General features: G+C 37.9%; 1 protein-coding gene across 1 annotated transcript; it reads left to right on the plus strand.

The window, feature by feature from the left end:
• Nucleotides 1-1,693: 1,693 nt before the first annotated feature.
• On the plus strand, nt 1,694-14,989 carry LOC141335221 (globoside alpha-1,3-N-acetylgalactosaminyltransferase 1-like). Its single transcript, XM_073840616.1, has 5 exons — nt 1,694-1,831; nt 10,618-10,653; nt 11,919-11,942; nt 12,338-12,472; nt 14,001-14,989. The coding sequence occupies exons 1-5, from the start codon at nt 1,767-1,769 to the stop codon at nt 14,692-14,694; spliced, it is 954 nt and encodes a 317-aa protein (XP_073696717.1). The 5' UTR covers nt 1,694-1,766; the 3' UTR covers nt 14,695-14,989.
• Nucleotides 14,990-21,920: the final 6,931 nt, after the last annotated feature.

Below are 21,920 nucleotides of genomic sequence, written 5' to 3' on the forward strand. Positions count from 1 at the left end.
ACATCTTCTGTATAATACTAATGGGGTCACATTGCACTTTTTGAGGTTGATGGGTTTTTAGATGTCACTGTCAAATTTAGAATGTATGTATGCCGTTCTTGTTTTGTTTTTGTTAGTTTTTGTTTTCTATTATGTTTATTTCTTCCACTCTGTACCTCAAAACCTAAAAAAAGAATAATAATAAAAAGAACATTTGGGAAAATTAATGAGCATTGATTGTATGCTATTGTATACTTACAGGCCTACTCTCATGATGCAAATACTCATACACATTTAACTCTGTTTTTCTTTGTCTATTTCACTTATTTTTATTGTTATTTTATTGTCATTATTTATTTCATTTTTTCTGGTGTTGCCTCTTGTGAGGAAATAACGTTTAAAAAAATGAAAAAGTTTTAAAGAGAAAGTTTGTAGGAAAAAATGTATACAAGACAGATATTTCCCCCCTCAGGTTGCGATTTGTTTTTTGTTATTATTTTTTACACTTTTGAGTAATTTTGAGAGTGAGACTACAAATACGAACGACACAATATTTTAAGGTTTTTATTTCTTTTCAGCTGTGACTACATCTTTTATGACAAATCAAATGTATAAAAACAGTGACATTGGCTATGTCACACAGACATTTTAAAGGGCTCATCAAACGGGCAATGCAATTTTTCTTATATTGTGGCTTATTTTGACCGTCCTACAAACATTCACAACTTCCCAGTCCAAAAAAGAGCAGGCACTTATTCGACTGCAAAAACGTCTCGTCATAAAAGTCCAGGACGTTGTTCTCATTTGCATGGTCCCGCTCCCAAAACACACGTCATCGTCGTGGCCAGAGTGGTCGGTTCAGTTGCAGGATGCATGGTTGCTGCTGTTGTACAAACATGTGCAGCACGAAAATATTAAGATGCCGCGTAAGTTTCTCACACTTTGTTGTAGAAAAATACATCTCAGCACTACCTTTTGACGGATCCCAAAGTTAGGAATACGTGGCTAAAATAGATTTTTACCGATGTGATGTGATTAATGATTGTTGCCTATATACAATACATGTACACCTGTTTGTCGCAAAAGCGTTTGTTGCCGTTTTTGCACTGAGACAGTGATTTAACGATAACTTCCTTGTTCCTTGTAACAGCACAAAATAAATTTTTTATTCAAAGTTTAATTAACAAAATCAACATAACGTGCCCAAATGGAATTAAACTAGAACCCCGCCCGTTCAAATAAATCCTGTGTAACTATTACTAATACGGGATTTAATGTTGTTGTTTTTTTTAGCTGCGGAGATGCAATTCATATAATTACGTGTGATTGTGGAAAAATTAAAGTAATTATCTAAAATTATTGCAAACTGAATATTATCTGTTTATCTAGGCCTATCATTTTCTACACATATAGGCTACAAATCATTTCATGAAATACTCTTGCTGATCTTCACAGTTTACTGAGATCTTCAGTATTTCTTTAAGGAATGAATTAGGTTTTCATGTTTATTCTTGAACATAAGGGTTGGCCTGTCAAACAAAAGATGTTCCAGAACCAGTTTTTGAAAACCTTTTTGAAAGCAGGTTGGTGTGCTAATGTATCAGTCATTGGCTGTTAGGTTGTTTGTTGTAGTTATGGTTTTCCTAATGTAAAGCCCCACCCATGCCACGCTGTGTTTGACTTTCAAATCTCTCGGTGAGCATGACAGATTTCATTCTCAATATTTTCACTCTAATTTTCGGTCCATGAAGTGAATACGGATACAAGACCGAGCTTATACGACAACAATGCGACTCCGTCAGAGTGTTCATTTCTTCCTACTTGGGATGTTTGTTGGCTTGTCACTGAGTGGGTATGTATGAACTTTTTACAAATGTGTAGCCGATTTACTCACATTTGGTATTTGAATGTTAAATGAATTGAAATATGGTTTGTTAATCTGTTCGTCTTGTATTTGTTTGTATCATGTAATTTACATAAACCTGGGGCCCGTTTCAGAAAGGAGGTTAAGTGAAAACTCTGAGTATGTTAACCCTGAAATGAGGGAAACTCTGGGTTTTCGGTTTCAGAATGGGAGGTATGTTAAACCTGAGAAAGCAGAGTAAGTCAAGCCCGTTTCTGAAAGAGAGGTAACTTATACTCAGAGTCAGTTACCATGGCAACTTACTCTGTGAACCTAACCTGGTCGGGAGCAGGTTTTCTTCGGTAAACCCAGAGTTTCTTTCGGTCTCCTCCCCCTTTTTAAAGCGCAAGTGATGTTTAAATACATCATTCATTCATTTATGCTTCAAAAATGCTTTTCTTAATGAGTGTTTTGGAATGTAAATTTAGTGCATTTTACTTAAAACATGAAAAATAATCTTAATGCAACTGGAAACAAGATTATTTTTCTTACCCAATTGACAGATAATATGCAAAATAAGAAAAATACACTTAAAAGATTAAATAAACACCTTACACTGTACACTGTAAAAAAATATAAAAAATGAAATAAAGTGCAAAAACAATAATTTTACAGAGAGAAGTTTTTACAGAAAAAAGTTATTTTACAGATTTTTCGTTGTTTCAATTATGATATTTAACTTTAATTTTAAATTTTTTGTTTGGCAGACACAGCTTCCAGTCATTTGACCGTTTTTTTTACGGGACCTTTTTTACAGTATAAAACCTTTATTTTACAAAATTTCCCTTGTTTCAGTTACAATATTTTACTTAACTTTGTGGGGTTTTTTTGGCAGCTGTATCTGCCAGTGGTTTGACTGTTTTTTTACAGTGTAAAACCCTTATTTGACAGATTTTACCTAGATTACTACAATAAAAGCACTAAATGTTCTACAGAGAAACACTGTTATTTTACAAATCATTACAATAAAAAAAACCTTCAATAAAGTTTCAAAGCATGCTCAAGGTGGAAAATGGACAGTTTTATTTAAAAGACAAAATACAAAGTCTTTACAAATGCCATATAAAATGTACATTTTAAATTTTTAGCTTTTTTTTTTAAGAAATACAGCACAATTACATTTAAAATACTGTGCTGATGAAGAACATGGAACAGTTTCATCAGAATGTTTAATTAAATATATATTCAACTTAAGACAACTTCACTTGCAGAGAAAATATGTCCTGATAATTTACTCACCCCCATGTAATCCAAGATGTTCATGTCTTTCTTTCTTCAAATAAAAAAAAAAAAGTAAAGTTTTTGAGGAAAATATTCCAGGATTTTTGCATATAGTGGACTACAATGGGTTGAAGTTGAAGTTTCCAGTGACCCTTATTCCTTGGCTGGGATCATGTAGAGCCCTCTGAAGGTGCAGTGAAACTGAAATTTGGACCTTCAACCTGTTGGCTCCCATCGAAAATTGGAGAAAAATCCTGGAATGTTTTTTTCAAAAACCTTTTTGACAGAAAAAAGAAAGACATTTTGATTTTTTTTTTTTTTTTAAATTGGAAACAACAAGACAATACTAAGTAAGAAAAGCATTTTTAGGTGCATTAATTTATTGCACATATTTTCATCATGCAGACACTGTCAAAGTGACAAAAATGGCATGTCCTTTCATAAATAAGATTATTATTTATCATATAGTATAGGATTATTTTGATTAGACATGTGTATTTATTTGACCTGTGTCATTTTTAAATGGTAGTCAGAGCACATTAGTACAGACACTGTATGCAGAGCGGTAAAGAAAGTGTGCCTTGCTCTAATGCTCTTTCTGAGAATTTCAGTGTCATTGCCTACTGAGCATAAAGCCATCAAATATGAAGCTGATTGCTGTATGGAATGGAAGAATGGCAGATGAAAATGTATAATATATATATATATATATATATATATATATATATATATAACCACCACCACAGCTGTTAAATTTACTAGGTCATCTTTTTTTCCTATAAATGCACAAATGCAACTTTTCTTTTTTTTCATGTTGGATTTTAATATTCTTCCAATACTTCCATCTCCTCTTCATCTGTTCTTCATCATTTTGCGAGCCTTCATGCTGTTGGCTTCATTTCATTACTCTAATTAAGAAATGCAACCGTTTGGATTAGAGAACATTTCATTTTGTGAAAGAGCATTAGACTATGTGGGAAAAGCTGCTGCAAAGTGAAATTAGACACATAATTGTTTTTTTATATGACACATTTTAATGTCAAATATTTGTAAAATCATGTAGCCTACACTCATGAACCCTTTCTGCTTAAAGCTTTACCTGGTTGAATTATGGTTACTTCCATGTTTAGCTGTTTTCTTCTTCTAATTATTATTTTTATTTTATTTTATTTTATTTTTTTGCCTGTTTGATACCATGAAAATTAATAGTTCAGTAACTTACCGTTCTGCCAGTTTTTACCTTTGATATTCTAATTATTAATAATTAAATAATTATATTCTTAATAATTATTAAGAATTAAAGTTAAGCATTGGCTCGAAATATGCAGAGGTCTTTTTGGCGGGAGCGGTTGCCATGGTGAATCATAATTTCGGAGCTCCATTGATCAGGGCTTTTCATAGTCAAGCTGCAAGCACTAAACTCAGAGTCAACCTACTCAGAGTGGATTGAACTAACTCATTTCAGCTGTTCTGTAACCGAAAACTCAGAGTTTCCCATCTCAGGGTAAGTCAACTCAGAGTTCAAGTTTTAACTCAGAGTTGGTTGAACCTCCTTATTGAAACAGGCCCCTGGTCATTTGTTGGATTACCCCAAATATAATCAGTAAATTACATAGCAGCGACTCAATGCAGGCAGTCAGGGTTGGGATGTTTATTTTTAAATGTATTTCATACAGATTACAAAATACATGCTTTAAAAATTAATTTGTAACATACTTCATTAAATTAGCCTATAAGATTACTCACTCACTGAAATACCTCCTGAAATAAGTCACTCAAATAAGTCTGGCATCGTATTGAATGTGAAACTTCATCACATTATCAAGCTTGGGAAAAACAAAAAACAAAGTACAGGTAGTTTCTGTGAGTGGTTTAATAAGTAAAAGATAAAGCATCTTTGCTTAACAAACGGAGTTTTAGCTGTGATGTCTTGTTATTATGTTAACCTCTACTTTTTTTTTTTTTTCATCCAACAAGCATAGGACTTGGTTTTCCTCTGCATTCTATTTGCATTAGTTTTACACAGCATTAAAAGCTATGTACCAATTAAAACAAATTTAATGCAGTATAATAAAGTTTTTCTCAAACTTCAGTTTGTTCTCCTTCCCAACTTGTCATATATTGACGCTTGGTCAGGACACCATGGCGTGATTTTTGGTACCCCTTTAGCATTACTTTTCGACGTGCAGGGTACTCTGTTGTTTTTAGTTGTTTGCCTTAATTTATTGGTTTGCATGCATTTGTAAAAATAGAAATCATTTTTATATCAATTTATACAGTCGTGGCCAAAAGTTTTGAGAATTACATAAATATTGGAAATTGGAAAAGTTGCTGCTTAAGTTTTTATAATAGCAATTTGCATATACTCCAGAATGTTATGAAGAGTGATCAGATGAATTGCATAGTCCTTCTTTGCCATGAAAATTAACTTAATCCCGAAAAAAACTTTCCACTGCATTTCATTGCTGTCATTAAAGGACCTGCTGAGATCATTTCAGTAATCGTCTTGTTAACTCAGGGTGAGAATGTTGACGAACACAAGGCTGGAGATCATTATATCAGGCTGATTGGGTTAGAATGGCAGACTTGACATGTTAAAAGGAGGGTGATGCTTGAAATCATTGTTCTTCCATTGTTAACCATGGTGACCTGCAAAGAAACGCGTGCAGCCATCATTGCGTTGCATAAAGATGGCTTCACAGGCAAGGATATTGTGGCTACTAAGATTGCACCTAAATCAACAATTTATAGGATCATCAAGAACTTCAAGGAAAGAGGTTCAATTCTTGTTAAGGCGGCTTCAGGGCGTCCAAGAAAGTCCAGCAAGCGCCAGGATCGTCTCCTAAAGAGGATTCAGCTGCGGGATCGGGGTGCCACCAGTGCAGAGCTTGCTCAGGAATGGCAGCAGGCAGGTGTGAGCGCATCTGCACGCACAGTGAGGCCAAGACTTTTGGAAGATGGCCTGGTGTCAAGAAGGGCAGCAAAGAAGCCACTCTCTCCAAATAAAAACAAAAAACATCAGGGACAGATTGATCTTCTGCAAAAAGTATGGCGAATGGACTGCTGAGGACTGGGGCAAAGTCATATTCTCCGATGAAGCCTCTTTCCGATTGTTTGGGGCATCTGGAAAAAGGCTTGTCCGGAGAAGAAAAGGTGAGCGCTACCATCAGTCCTGTGTCATGCCAACAGGAAAGCATCCTGAGACCATTCATGTGTGGGGTTGCTTCTCATCCAAGGGAGTGGGCTCACTCAGAATTTTGTCCAAAAACACAGCCATGAATAAAGATTGGTACCAAAACACCCTCCAACAGCAACTTCTTCCAACAATCCAACAACAGTTTGGTAAAGAACAATGAATTTTCCAGCACGATGGAGCACTGTGCCATAAGGCAAAAGTGATAACTAAGTGGCTCGGGGACCAAAATATTGAAATTTTGGGTCCATGCCCTGGAAACTCCCCAGATCTTAATCCAATTGAGAACTTGTGGTCAATCCTCAAGAGGTGGGTGGACAAACAAAAACCCACTAATTCTGACAAACTCCAAGAAGTGATTATGAAAGAATGGGTTGCAGTCAGGATTTGGCCCAGAAGTTGATTGAGAGCATGGCCAGTCGAATTGCAGAGGTCCTGAAAAAGAAGGGCCAACACTGCAAATACTGACTCTTTGCATAAATGTAATGTAATTGTCGATAAAAGCCTTTGAAACATATGAAGTGCTTGTAATTATATTTCAGTACATCACAGAAACAACTGAAACAAAGATCTAAAAGCAGTTTAGCAGCAAACTTTGTGAAAACTAATATTTGTGTCATTCTCAAAACTTTTGGCCACGACTGTACTTTCATTGGAGCACCTAACCCCACCCATACCCTAAACTTACTCACTTCTGAACAATGTAAAACACGTAACAAGCAAATAAAAGTACAGTCACGAGTATTTATTGCAAAATCGTACTATAAAAAAGCAGTTAAAAAGTATTACAAAACAAGTTGTGCTGCATTCCAAGTCTTCTAAAGCCATAAGATATCTTTATGCGAAGAACAGAGTAAACCATAAGGTTTTAATAGCTGAAAATGATCCCGCTCTCTTACAGCACTCACATCTCATTCAAAAAGATACTCCTGAACACAATACATTATAGGCCTAAATACATTTTGTACATGTTTGTAATTTTTTATTCTTATTTTAAATAATTCCTAAAGTCTATTTTCTATGCATAATGAGTATATTTAAGTGTATGAAAGATGGGTCTGAGTGTACTACAAGTAACTAAATACAAAAAAATAAAGAGATAAAATGTTAAAAGCACATTTTAGTTCCAAAATAGCATAGTTGAGTATGCTTGATTATTTTAAGAAGTACTAAAGAATAAGTTTTAGTATATTAAGTACAAAATTAGTGTGCAAAAATATGCACTTGAAGTATATTATGGAAGGTGTACTAAGTATACTGAAATAAAGTGTCTTTTTGTGCACTTTTTTTTCCATCCGGAAGGGTTGGGATAAGTGCTCAAAAGTGTAATGAAAAATCACACACCAACATATGCAATAATCCAATATATAATTTAAGCATGACAATGGAATTCCCAATGCCGCTCATGTCTGCATATTAATGGTTTCTTATTTAAAGTAATGGAGGACCTTGCACATCGAAAAAGTATGCTAAAGGGGTACGCTGTGTGTTAAAAAGTGACGCCAAAGGGTTCCGGCCAAGCATCACATTGATGTGTTGGGAGTGAGAATGTGTTGCTGATGGAGTTTATCATTTGTATTGACAGTGAAAATGACCCAGCAGCTGAGCTGAGCTACATAAAAAAAAATAATAATAATAAATAACCCAATAAAATGACCGAACAAGCTTAAACTTTTCATTTGGGTTAAAAAATAACCCAGCATTTTCTAGAGTATGAATGTGGGATTTGTTTCAAAACATGTAGTTTGAACAACCATCTCTAGGGTTTACAGAGAATGGTCAGAAAAAGACTACTTTTTAGTACAACTTTTTTAATGCCACAGCCTGTGAGAATGTTGCTTACCATGTCCATGCAATTATAACCACAGTGTATCCATCTTGTGATGGCTACTTTCAACAGAATAACATGCCATGTCACAAAGCTCAAATCATCTCAAACTGATTTCTTGAACATGACAATTAGCTCACTGTACTTAAAATTGAATCACCAGAGTTTCAGATCAGATTTGAGATGTGATTCTAAAGGCAAACAAGGGTCTAACCCCGTACTAAATAAAGTGGGCAGTAAGTCTGTTTGTCACTTTTCCAGTGATGTTAACAGTTTGCCACATTTAATAATAAAACAAAAAAAATTAAGCTTTCAGCTATTCTTGTAATTCAACATAACTTGATAGTTATTTGTTGATTTCTGAGGGAAATGCAATTTGGATGTCCATAGTGGTTTAACCTTTAAATTCTTGTAAAACGAACACAAAGCAAAAAACCAGTTTAGCATGTTTAAACAGCATCCATTACTGAATACAGGTGTCAGACGTCAGGAATTATTATTCTCAAAGACATAAATGATCACACAGACAATCAGTGAGGCTATCTTTTTATCTCACATTTTATCTGTCTGAATGTTCATCTGCTCACAGTGCACAGTTGTATTTGGGAAATATATGAACAATTAAATTCTCAACATGGAACATTTAAAAGGACTTACATAGGTGTGTTTAATGGAAAGTCCTGGGTCCACAAATTTAACATGAGACAACCTTACGTAATCTCAAATACAACAAACGTGCTCTATATACTCACTAAGCCAGGTATAAGAAAGAGGTTACATAAGACGTAAGCTCTAATGGTGCTTATTGAAGAGACCCTTTTTCAACTATTGATTTAAAATAGCAGGCAAGTTTTCAGAATTTTGATTGGTCTCCTGGAGACTTAGGATAATGAGTACAAAGACTTATGTATTTAATTTATTTGTTTTTCTATTTATTTATACTTAAAATGGATTGAGCCATATATGTATATATATATATATATATATGAGCCATTCTACAGAACTGGTCCAAACCACTATCCCACAACCAAATAACGCATTTAAAAAGCATTTAAGTATTCAAATCAAGTAAAGATGTTTACTAAGATCCTTCTATTATCTGTTGAAACTCACAATTGCTTAATATATATTTAAAAACATGATTTATTGGGTACTTTCAATTGGAAGCTGTTTGGCTGTCCCAAAACCTAACCCCTAAATTTCAACTTGTGAAAATTATATAAAAATAATTTGTCTTTTTTTTTTCCCCATTTATTGTTTATTGTCTGTAGATGGAAAAATCTCCATACAAGTTCTTTGTGCTTTTTTGTACTTGTTACTTTACACTTTTTGTTAGAAAATGTTTATTTATTATTTATTCAAGTTTTTTAAGGTATAAATATTTATGATACTTAATTTCCATGATCAAAATATTTCTTTAAGAATTAAGAGTTTGTCATTTGAGTGTGCAAGCCTTCTTGCATTATTATGCTGTTACATTATGATTATAAATTCAGCGTCATAAAATTGGCCTTAAAGGAACACTCCACTTATATAGACCGATAAGATTAGGAACTACACTTCCATTCCGGGGTAATAGTCAAGGAAGTTTACTGCCAGAACACGGCCGAAGCAGGCGCAGTAATAACATGCAGCATGTTTGCAAATACTAACCTAGCTGGGAACTAATTTCAGGAGCTGCGTGATATTACTCCGCGATGCTATTGGTCTAATAGGATTCAATGATCTATGCTAAGCTATGCTAAAAGTGATATCGCCAGAACAGGAAAACAGCTGAATGGATTTCAAAACACAAAATTCAACTTATCAACTTAGTGTTCCTTTAAAATGACAATAATATAATTTATTGCAACTATTTCTGGGGCAATATATCGCACAACAAAAAGTTATCATGACAGGCCTTGTCACGACTAAAACATGGGATGTTTTGTCAAAAAATAATTAGGGACGATAAATTGATTCGCGGAACGATTCTGAGATCTTCCGAATGCATCGCGTTTCTCTTTGGAATCAATACTGAGCCTAGATTTTAACAGCAGATGGTTTTTATCCGCACACTCAAATGCTCCCGAAGAAGAGTGCTGAAGAGTCGTGTAATTTCACCTCTGCTCAAAATGCTTTTATGACGTGAGATTAATGTAAATACAGCCGACTGTAAACACCCTTGTAATTTGCTTCAACCTTTTCAAATTGTATGAATAGTTATTTTAGGTTTAAGTGCGAGTAAGGATTTGGAAACAAGCAGAGCACGGCTGTTTCTGAAGCAAGTGCAATCTGCTGTTCAAAACTAAGCTCAGAATTGGAAATCTCAGAATCGGTGCTGAATTATTTCTTGATTCGCGTTGCAACGATTTATCATTTCATCCCTAAAAATATTGTAAACTGAATTATCAACTAATGAATACTTAACTTTAAAATCAGTATGATAAATGTTTCAAAAAAAGTATTTCTAAAAGATCTCTGCTCATAGGATTATCATGTCTTCCCTCACAGGCTCATTTACTTGGGACTCGCCTCCATTTGGTTTGGGTGAGTAGCCCATATTCATACACATTCACATGAACTTGAAACGTTCAGACACGGTCTGATTAAAACAATACATTCTTCTATTCAAATTTAGAGAAATGTGAAAGCATGAAAACATGTCAGTTATGTGAGAGTTGGCAGCCCTGGTTGATCTAGGTCAGCTTAACTCAAGATGCTTTTTTTTTATTAAATGTTTAATCCATTAAAGCTGATAGAAGTTAGAAAAGTTAGTTTAGAAGTTAGTGGCTTTTCAAATTACATGCATGGCTTTCTTTAGTCCTGACTAGTTTGCATGTTTCTAAGTGATGTTTTGTTAACAAATTTCGGGAGGAGCTCGCGCAGATAATTAACACGGCCAATTCACCATCAGCAATCACACTCCCTATCCAATCACTACAGTCCCTTTAAATAACCAAGCAGTCCTACCTTCACTTATCTCTGATTTCAGCATCCCTCCCACCCCCCCTTTTATATTTCTCTTCACCTCCAGCTAGGGGGGAGCGCTATTGGGTTCGGGCCAAATGCCGAGCTCAGAGCCCTCTCCCGGACAGCACGCCAAACACGCTTAACTTTTACGCCGTTTATTATATGTAAGAGCGAACTCGTGAAACTAAAATCTGGAATCTGAGGGTGCAAAAAAAAATCTAAATATTGAGAAAATCACCTTTAAAGTTGTCCCAATGAAGTTCTTAGCAATACATATTTTAATCAAAAATTAAGTTGATCTATTTATCGTAGGAAACATCTTCATGGAACATGATTTTTACTTAATATCCTAATGGTTTTTTGGCAATAATTTTGACCCATACAATGTGTTGTTGGTTATTGCTACAAATATACCCATGCAACTTTACGGAAGATCTGTGGATGTCAATGCTAGAGGTCAGAGAAGAATGGTTTCAGCTGATAGAAAGACAGCAGTAACTCAAATAACCACTTGTAACATCTAAGGTTACAACACAGACTAAAAAACAACCAACAGCATCAGTGAATAAGTAGCCTAATTCCACGATAAAACCACAGACTTCGAAACACTGACACTGCACTGCAAAAAAATGCTTTTCTTACTTAGATTTTTTGTGTTGTTTCCAGCCAAAACATCTAAAAATTCTTAAATCAAGAAGGATTTTCTAGACAAGTAAAAATTATTGTCTTGTTTTAAGAAAAAACAAGTCAAAATTAAGTGTGTTTTTGCTTGAAACAAGTGAAATAATCTGCCAATGGGGTAAGAAAAATAATCTTGTTTTCTGTTTTGGTTTGGTTTGCAGAAATCATCTAACAGGTAACCTGGGGTAAGTTCTCATATAACGCATACACGCGTAAATGTAAGCTCATGCACACTCATAATTATACTATAAGGTGTTTTTAAAACTTTAAAGATCAAATTCACTGTTTAATACCCTGAGATAAGATAACTGAAGAATGAAAATCCTTTAATGGTTGCTAATTGTTGAAAATATATTCTGCAAATGGAAATGTTTGAAGTGTACACCTGCTTACATTGAAACACCAATGTTTGATTGTAATCCCACTGTTCCGGGTGTGTGGGTGTGTGTGTGTTCACTACTCACTGCTGTTTGTGTGCACTTTGTTGGGTTAAATGCAGAGCACAAATTCTGAGTATGGGTTAACATACCTGACTACATGTCAAGTCATGATTACATCTATCTGTGTGTGCTTAATACAGTCGGACAGATGTTGCTTCTGTGACACAATGGTTAGCTCCAATTGTTTGGGAAGGAACCTTTGACGGCACACTTATCGACTCTATCTACAAACAACAAAACCTCACCATAGCAACCACGATCTTCGCTTTGGGAAAGTAAAAAAAATTACATACTTCTCAGACTATCAAACTGCACCTTTTTCTCTCTGTATCAATTTTCCCATTTTTTTATTACCTTTTGTAATGACAGCATTCTTGGAAACGTTTTTTTAATGTCTTTAGATTTTGTAAATTTAACTAGCAACAAAATTACTAAGGCAAGGCATACTGTGTTTTACTGTACATCCAAGCTACTTTACTAATAAAGTGTCTTGTTTATATTTTGTGTATAGCATTGATTTTAAAATTTAGAAGTTAGTCAAAAGTTTACATACACCTTGTAGAATCAGCAAAATGCTAATTAATTTAACGAAATAAGTGGGATCATACAAAATACATTTCTATTTGGTACTGACCTCAATACGATATTTCACAAAAAGGACGTTTACAAGAGAAAATAATGGTTGAGTTCAAAAGTTTACATACACTTGATTTATAATACTGTGTTGTTACCTGAAAGATCCACAGCTGTTTTTTCTTTGTTTTGGTGATAGCTGTTCATGAGCAGTAATGGTAATAACGGCATTATAAATAAACGTCGTTACTAACAACATTACTTTTTACAGTAACGCGTAATCAAAAGAATTACTGTTTCCCCATTACAATGCTGTTACTGTTACTGACATCAAAATGTGGCGTTACGTTGCATTCTTCTTCTGAGGTAAATTCTAGCTTATTCCTCTCAGTGCGTCATCTTCCAGAAACGAAATATAGCTGTGATTAACATTTATGTTAATCTAGTTTACCTACATGTCTGTGCGTCTCACATGTATGTTTAAAATTTGAAAAGCGGAGCCGCTCTTGGGCGTGATTACATTAGAGATGAGTTCAGACAGCGACCAAGACAGCGGAAAGCACACCCCATTTATTTTATGTATTTTACAAAAGCACGTCATTTTCTTATTATGACTACCCAAATAAAAGTAGACCCTTTGCAGTTTCTAACTGACCATTTTTGATTATTTTAAGATTCTAATTAACAGTGAGTTGTCCTCAGTGTAAAAGGATGGATTTTATAATCATACAGTCATATTTGGAAAGGGTTCAAATACACAAACATGCAGAAAAACCACAGAATTTGTGGAACCTAAAAGACTCATGAACAACTATCACTAAACAAACAAATTGGGTAACAACGCTGTATTAAGAATCAAGTATATGTAAACTTTTGAATGGAGTCATTATAAAAATTTTATTTAAAAAACTATTATTAACTCTTGTGAACTATATGCGAATGTCTTTTATGTGAAATATCTTATTCAGGTCAGTACTAAATAAAAAATAACATGCATTTTGTATGGTTCTCTTATTTTGGTAAAATTAACGTTTTGCAGATTCTGCAAGGTGTGTGTAAACTTATGACTTCAACTGTATATAACAATGGTTTGTTTTCAATGTTACTTTTGATCAATTTAATGTTCTTAAAGTATAAATTTCTTTAAAACACTTATAGGGGATCAGTAATGTACATACATGCATAAAATGGGTACGTTTTAATATTTATCCATCTTATTTTGTTTTTCAGATATACACGTTTTTCCAAAGACTTTCTGGAGTCAGCAGAAGAGCATTACTTTGTTGGATTTCGAGTGCATTACTACCTGTTTACAGATCAACCAGAGGCTATTCCTAATGTGAAACTAGGTCAAGAACGCTATCTGACAGTAAAGAAGGTTCCAAGTATGAACAGATGGCAGGACATCAGTATGGGCAGGATGGAAATACTGGAAAAACTAATACAGAATGAACTAGCCAAGGAGGAGGCTGACTATATTTTTTGTCTTGATGTAGATACAAAGTTCTATGGCCGTTGGGGTGTGGAGTCTCTAGATCGTCTGGTAGGTGTGATACATCCTTGGTTCTTTGATGTTCCAAGGTTCATATTTACATATGAGCGCAGACCGGAGTCTCAAGCATATATTCCAGCTGGAGTGGGTGATTATTATTATACTGCCGCTGCATTTGGCGGGTCATTAAAGGATGTACTTCATCTCACCAAAACCTGCCGGGAACAGATGAACATTGATGCTGAAAACTCTATTGAGGCGATATGGCATGAGGAATCTCATTTGAACAAATATTTCCTTTATAACAAACCCAGCAAACTACTTTCACCTGAATATCTGTGGCGGGACATTAGTATGAGTGCAGGCCAAGTGAAAATAATTCGCTTCTCTCATGTAACTAAAAACAAAGCTGAAGTTCGTCCAAACTTGTAGCACTTTTATTAAAGTTTACATCCGCATCAACATGAGTTTCACAATAAAAAAAATGTTAGTTTTGAGGCAAAGAGATTTTAACAAGGCTTTTGTTTTTGAAAAATATTTGCACAAATCACAAATTTGATTCAATAACATGTTTCAAGCATGTTGGGTTTCTACAGGGACTTCTAACAGAGTTTTTTTTATATTTGATGCCTGAATTAATCTGATACCTTGTTGAAAGCTTATTAAATCATGTGCCAAACTATTTGTAAGATATATAATTCAAGTCAATAAACATGTCAATATTAAATGTTTTATGTTTATTGTGCAGTGTATAAGACATAATACAATCTAATTTACCTCAAAATACTGAAAATACACACTACTTTTATAAAATGTATTTCTTAAACCACTAATATATTAAAAATTTAGCTTCTTCTTATTTACATATGATACAGTTGGGAATTTTTTAAGCATTAATAATACAAATGATAATACATGATTTAACTTAGATCAGTATTTAAAAACATTTCCAATTCATTAAATCCCACAAGCTTCAATTTTGCCTTAGGCTTGTGCTGTTTTACATGTGCTGTTTGCTATGGTCATTTTTTTAAATTGACATACAATTAAATGTTAAATGTATATCTAAAAAGCTGAATAAATATGCTTTCCGTTGATGTGTGGTTTGTTAGGATAGGACAATATTTAGCTAAGATACAGCTATTTGAAAACCTAGAATCTGAGGGTGGGAAAATCTAAATATTAAGAAAATCACCTTTAAATTTGTCTAAATAAAGTTCTTAGCAATGCATATTACTAATCAAAATTTAAGTTTTGATATATTTATGGTAGGACATTTACTAAATATCTTCATGGAACATGTCCTTTACTTATGGTTGTCACACCCTCAACATGTTCCCTCAGTCCCAGTCACCACGATCTGTCACAAACCAATCAATCCCCAATGCACCACACCCGTGAACCATCACCAGAGTTCTAATTACCCACACCTGCACCAGCAATCACCCACTCCCTTTAAATACTTACCTCTGTCATTCACTCACCGGCTGGAATCGAAGTTACATGGACATCTTCTGTGGATCCTCTCCTCTCCGCACTGATTCTCCTGTGCTCCTCATTGGAACCCCTTTGTGTACCTGTGGACACAAAACACATACCTTTAAGGGAAGTGCCTTTTGTTCTTGCTGGTGACTGTTGATGGACTTGTACTTACCTGCTGGATTGTGCTAGAAGACTTGTATGCTCCAGTCCATACTTGCCTGTTTTTAACCTGTTTGAAGTATGCACTATTCACAATAAACATCACTAATTATTACCTACCTTCTCTGTGTTTGTGTGGACGTGACAGCAATCAGTTCCCACAGCTGCCAGAACGAACAGTACGACGATTTCTAACACACCCCTCTCTCGCCCCCTGAGTTATTCTGGCGATCCAGGCAGCTGTAATGGTTTCCTCCTCCAAAGTTCCCTCCATATAGAAGCTAACGCTCACAATTTCCCTAATGAAATTTCCAAAATCTCCTTCATGATTTCCCTCCTCACTGGACCAGCACTCCAATGGGCGGAGGCGCTCTGGAGTGCTAGAAGTCCAGCGCTAGCCACTCACAATGCATTCGTCACTCATTTCAAGGAGGTGTTTGGAGTAGCTCTCACTCCCCTCTCAGTGCACGATGAACTCATAACCTTGCGTCAAGGTACGTCTAACATTCACGAATATACCTTACGTTTTCGATCACTAGCAGCCAACAGTGGTTGGAACCAGATCGCCCTTTTGGCAGCATATCGAAAGGGACTCAAGCCACAAATTCGCAAGCACATGGTCACTTATGACGACAACGTACCCCTAGAGAATTTCATCAAGAAAGCTACTAGTATCTCTCAACATCTCTCTGCCTGTACCTCGACGAGATCAGTGGCCAGTTTCCTTCCATCCAGAGCGCCTTCGCCCCAACGGGACACCGAGGAACCCATGATCACGGATTCCTACCGACTGGATCCTGCAGAGCGGAGGCGATGGATTAGAAGCGGACTATGCCTGTATTGTGGAGAAGCCTCACACCTCATCAATGTCTGCCCAGTTCGCCCGCCTCGCCCAATGGTGAGTTCAGTGTCATTTACTCCTGCAATATCTAACATACCACATATCAAAGCCAATCTAATAGTAGATTCTCGTACTCTACCCATACATGTGCTGGTGGATTCTGGAGCGGCTGGCAACTTCATTTCTTCTCACTACGTCACAAAGTATCAGATTCCCACTGTCCTCAGTGAAACTAGATACCAAATAACTACCATTCAAAACTCCCCATTGGGCGATGGTAAAATCTCCCAGAGGACAAGGGAATTAATGCTCATCTCTCAGCATAATCATCTTGAAAACCTCGCCCTTTTAGTACTTCCCCGAGCTAATGTCAATGTCATCCTGGGTAGACCCTGGCTCGCAAAGCATCAACCCCACATCAACTGGAGCATAGGAGAAATCCTAGAATGGAGTGCAGCGTGCAAGAACCACGGCTACAGTTCTCCATCAGCAACCTCAATCTCCACACCGCTCTATTCCCCTTCAGGCCACAACTGTCGAGAGTCCGACCACTCACGCCCCAGTCACCATTCCTACCATCTATCAGTCGTTTTCTGACGTGTTCAGCAAGGAACGAGCCACCCAATTACCTCCACACCGGCCCTGGGATTGTAGTATCGACCTGCTGCCAGATGCCAAGCTACCACATGGGAAAATCTACCCACTTTCATGTCCTGAGCAGGAAGCCATGGAAAGTTACATCAAAGAGGCTCTCCATCAGGGGTTTATCAGACCTTCCACGTCCCCTGCAGCGTCTAGTTTCTTCTTTGTCTCCAAGAAGGATGTTGGACTCCGGCCCTGCATAGATTATCGTGTGTTGAACGATGCTACTGTCAAATTTGCCTCTCCACTTCCACTTGTACCAGCTGCCTTAGAGGAGCTTCGGGAAGCTTGTATGTTCACCAAACTCGACCTCCGCAGTGCATACAATCTGATCTGTATCCGAGAAGGGGACGAGTGGAAGACTGCCTTCATTACCCCGACTGGCCACTATGAATATCAGGTGATGCCCTATGGCCTGGCCAACAGTCCGTCCATATTTCAAAATTTCATGAACAAAATCTTTCGTGACTACCTCCACCGTTTTACCATAATCTACATTGACGACATATTGATCTACTCCCGCAACATGGAAGAACACCAGAACCATGTCCATCAAGTTCTCCAACGCCTTTGTGAGTATCAACTCTACTTAAAGGCCGAAAAATGTGAGTTCCACCAGTCTACCGTCTCCTTCCTCAGGTACGTGATCTCTGCGGAGGGAGTCAGAATGGAGCCAGGTAAAGTGGATGCTGTAGCTAACTGGGCGGAACCAAAAACTGTGAAGGAGCTACAACGCTTCCTTGGCTTCGCCAACTTTTACCGTCGCTTCATAAACTACAGTCTTCTCTCAGCACCACTAACCTCCCTCCTGAAAGAAGGACGTCGAGTGTTGAACTGGACATCTGAAGCACAACAAGCTTTCGACCACCTCAAGCACATGTTTGTCTCAGCACCTATCCTCAGACGTCCTGATCCTTCACGACCCTTTATAGTGGAAGTGGACGCGGCAGACGTGGGTATCGGAGCGGTACTATCTCAGTGGTCTGGTGAACCCCGGTCTCTCCATCCGTGTGCGTACTACTCCAAAAAACTCACCCAGGCCGAGCGGAACTATGCCCTCGAGGAGTGGCGGCACTGGTTAGAAGGAGCCCAGTTCCCCTTCACAGTGATCACGGATCACAAAAACCTCCAATACCTCCAACATGTCAAAAGACTCAACGCCCGTCAAGCACGCTGGTCACTGTTCTTCGCTCGCTTCAACTTCCAAATCACCTACCAACCCGGTCACAAGAACACCAAAGCAGATGCCTTATCACGTATGTATTCGCCTGAACCTACCGTTGACATTCCTGACCCAATCTTACCTCCTATTTTCCTGGCGCCCATCCTGTGGCAAATGGATGAAGAAATCCAGACTGCCACCCTCGAGGAGCCCGCTCCACCCGGGCTTCCCCCGGGTCGTACCTATGTCCCTAGTAATCACAGACTACCTCTACTGGATAGTACGCACACGTCCCTTGGCTCAGGACACCCTGGCAGCAGGCGAACCCTCTCGCTCCTCCAACAAAAGTATTGGTGGCCCAACATGACTAGGGACATCATCCGGTACGTCCGTGGATGCTCGGTCTGCGCCGTTACCACCACACCTCGCCGCCTGCCTGAAGGTAAACTGCAGCCTTTACCTATTCCCCGCCGGCCCTGGACACACCTGGGAGTGGATTTTGCCACGGACTTACCTCCCTCTCAAGGTTACACAACAATTCTTGTGGCTGTAGACCGTTTTTCAAAAGCCTGTAAACTAATTCCTCTAAAAGGTCTTCCCACAGCTTTTGAAATAGCCGAGGCGCTGTTTCACAACGTGTTCCGGAACTATGGGCTCCCAGAGGACATCGTTTCTGACCGAGGGCCTCAGTTTATTTCCAGGGTCTGGCGGGCCTTTCAACTTCTGGGAACCACGGTCCGCTTATCATCAGGATATCACCCTCAAACTAACGGGCAGACCGAGCGGAAGATACAAGAAATCTCCCGGTATCTTCGGACGTACTGCTCACAACATCAGGACACCTGGAGCCAGTATCTGCCGTGGGCTGAGTATGCTCAAAATTCCCTCCGTCAGACATCCACTGGTTTAACCCCATTTCAATGTATTCTAGGATACCAACCATCACTGTTCCCATGGACTGGAGAAACCTCAGAAGTGCCTGCGGTAGATCACTGGTTCCAGGAGAGCGAGAGGGTGTGGGACTCAGCTCACATCCATCTGCAACGGGCTATACGGAGGCACACGGAAGCCGCCAATCGTCGCAGGTTACCCAATCCTGGTCCCTGGAGACCAGGTATGGCTCTCAACTCGGGACATCCGCCTCCATTTGCCCTGCAAAAAGCTGAGTCCCCACTACATAGGGCCCTTCACCATCCATTCACAGATCAACCCCGTCACTTATCGTCTAAACTTACCTCCACGCTACCGGATCTCTCCCACGTTTCACGTCTCCCTACTCAAACGTCACACTGACCCAGTCTTCCCTTCCTCTGCAGAATTGGAGCCGCCCCCCCCCCTCCAGACCAGCCTGAAATCCTCGGAGACAATGTCTACCAGGTCCACGAGATCCTCGACTCCCGGCGGCGGAACGGCCAACTCCAGTATCTCGTAGACTGGGAGGGGTTCGGACCTGAGGAGAGATCATGGATACCCCGCGATGACATCCTGGATCCTGCTCTCCTCGAGGAGTTCCACCGCCAACAACAGGTCGAGGTCGTCCCCGTCGCCGTTCTTGGGTGCCTGGAGTCACCCGTGGAGGGAGGGGTAATGTCACACCCTCAGCACGTTCCCTCAGTCCCAGTCACCACGATCTGTCACAAACCAACCAATCCCCAATGCACCACACCCGTGAACCATCACCAGAGTTCTAATTACCCACACCTGCACCAGCAATCACCCACTCCCTTTAAATACTTACCTCTGTCATTCACTCACCGGCTGGAATCGAAGTTACATGGACACCTTCTGTGGATCCTCTCCTCTCCGCGCTGATTCTCCTGTGCTCCTCATTGGAACCCCTTTGTGTACCTGTGGACACAAAACGCATACCTTTAAGGGAAGTGCCTTTTGTTCTTGCTGGTGACTGTTGATGGACTTGTACTTACCTGCTGGATTGTGCTAGAAGACTTGTATGCTCCAGTCCATACTTGCCTGTTTTTAACCTGTTTGAAGTATGCACTATTCACAATAAACATCACTAATTATTACCTACCTTCTCCATGTTTGTGTGGACGTGACAATGGTTTTGGCATTAAAGAAAAATCAATAATTATTGTGCATAATTATTAGGCACGTTGATATTGTGTGTGGTGTTTTTTTTTTTTTTGCAATTAACATGCATCTTTTCTCCTCCACCAGTTTTTTTCTGACAATGCAGATGCAACGTGCGATTTTCTGTCCGGTGGTCAAGCCTTAACTTTGCAAATTTAAGTATTGCATCCTTCTCATGGGCATTTAATAGTTTTTGACTTTTCAGTTTGAGGTAAATCTCTCTTTTTGGCTCATTTTATCTGTAAAAGAAAATGTGCCTAATAATTCTGCACACCTGAATATAAAGAGTTTTTCACTTCCAGCCTTCATGGACAATTATATATCACTTATAAATAATTAAATACAAAATGAAGAGTAGTTATTAAGATTAATGTGGTTTGGAATTGGTCATATGTGCTTGGAAAAAAAATATGACCACAATATCAATGTGCCTAATAATTATGCACACAGTGTAATGTTGACCCAGATGTATTTTTGGCTATTGCTACAAATATACCCGTGCTTAAAATTGGTTTTGTGGTCCAGGGTCACACATTTAAAATCTACCACAATATCTGGTGTGCACCGTTAAGTCCTGAAACTGTATTGCAACCTGCCACTCCTGTAATCCTCCTATTTGCACACTTCTATTTTAAGTTGACTGTTTGTACAGGAGTCATTTAAACCATAATTCAAATGATAGATCCGTCTCAAGATTCTCTTCAAACAGTTGCTCTTAATGCTTAAGACTTGGAGGCATGGTTTTCTGTTTTGAATCAATATAGACTATCCAAAAAAGTGGCTTCATTTGTGTTTGTTGTTTTATTGTTGTAATGCATGGTTTGGCAATCAGCCTCTTGTACATGTATGAATTAAAAGTGCGGAAAGACAAAGTTATCCATGTACAGTCTGTCCAACACACTTTGAGAACTTTGTTTTTAATTTACATAACCCTGGTTCATTTACCCAAATCAACTGCTGGAAGGTGCACATATTATGATAGTTTGGTAGACACTCAAGAACATTCGGTTGTTTTACCACCTGAGGAACATAAATCTTTTCTTTCTAACAGAGATCTATAGATTTACTGACATATTATTCCTTTTTTTAGTTTATTGCAGCATTGCTTTACTGATATCTACTGTGCTAGAGTACTAGATCCATTTCACAATGCAAATGAAGACACTTTTACCTGAGAAAGAATGTTGAAATAAACAATAAAAAGGACATGGCAAATCATAAGACTGGCATTGCATGCAACGTACTGGTGCATTATCCATCATGAACAAATATAATTATGGT

Source organism: Garra rufa, chromosome 5, assembly GCF_049309525.1.
Source record: "Garra rufa chromosome 5, GarRuf1.0, whole genome shotgun sequence".
NCBI lineage: Eukaryota > Metazoa > Chordata > Actinopteri > Cypriniformes > Cyprinidae > Garra > Garra rufa.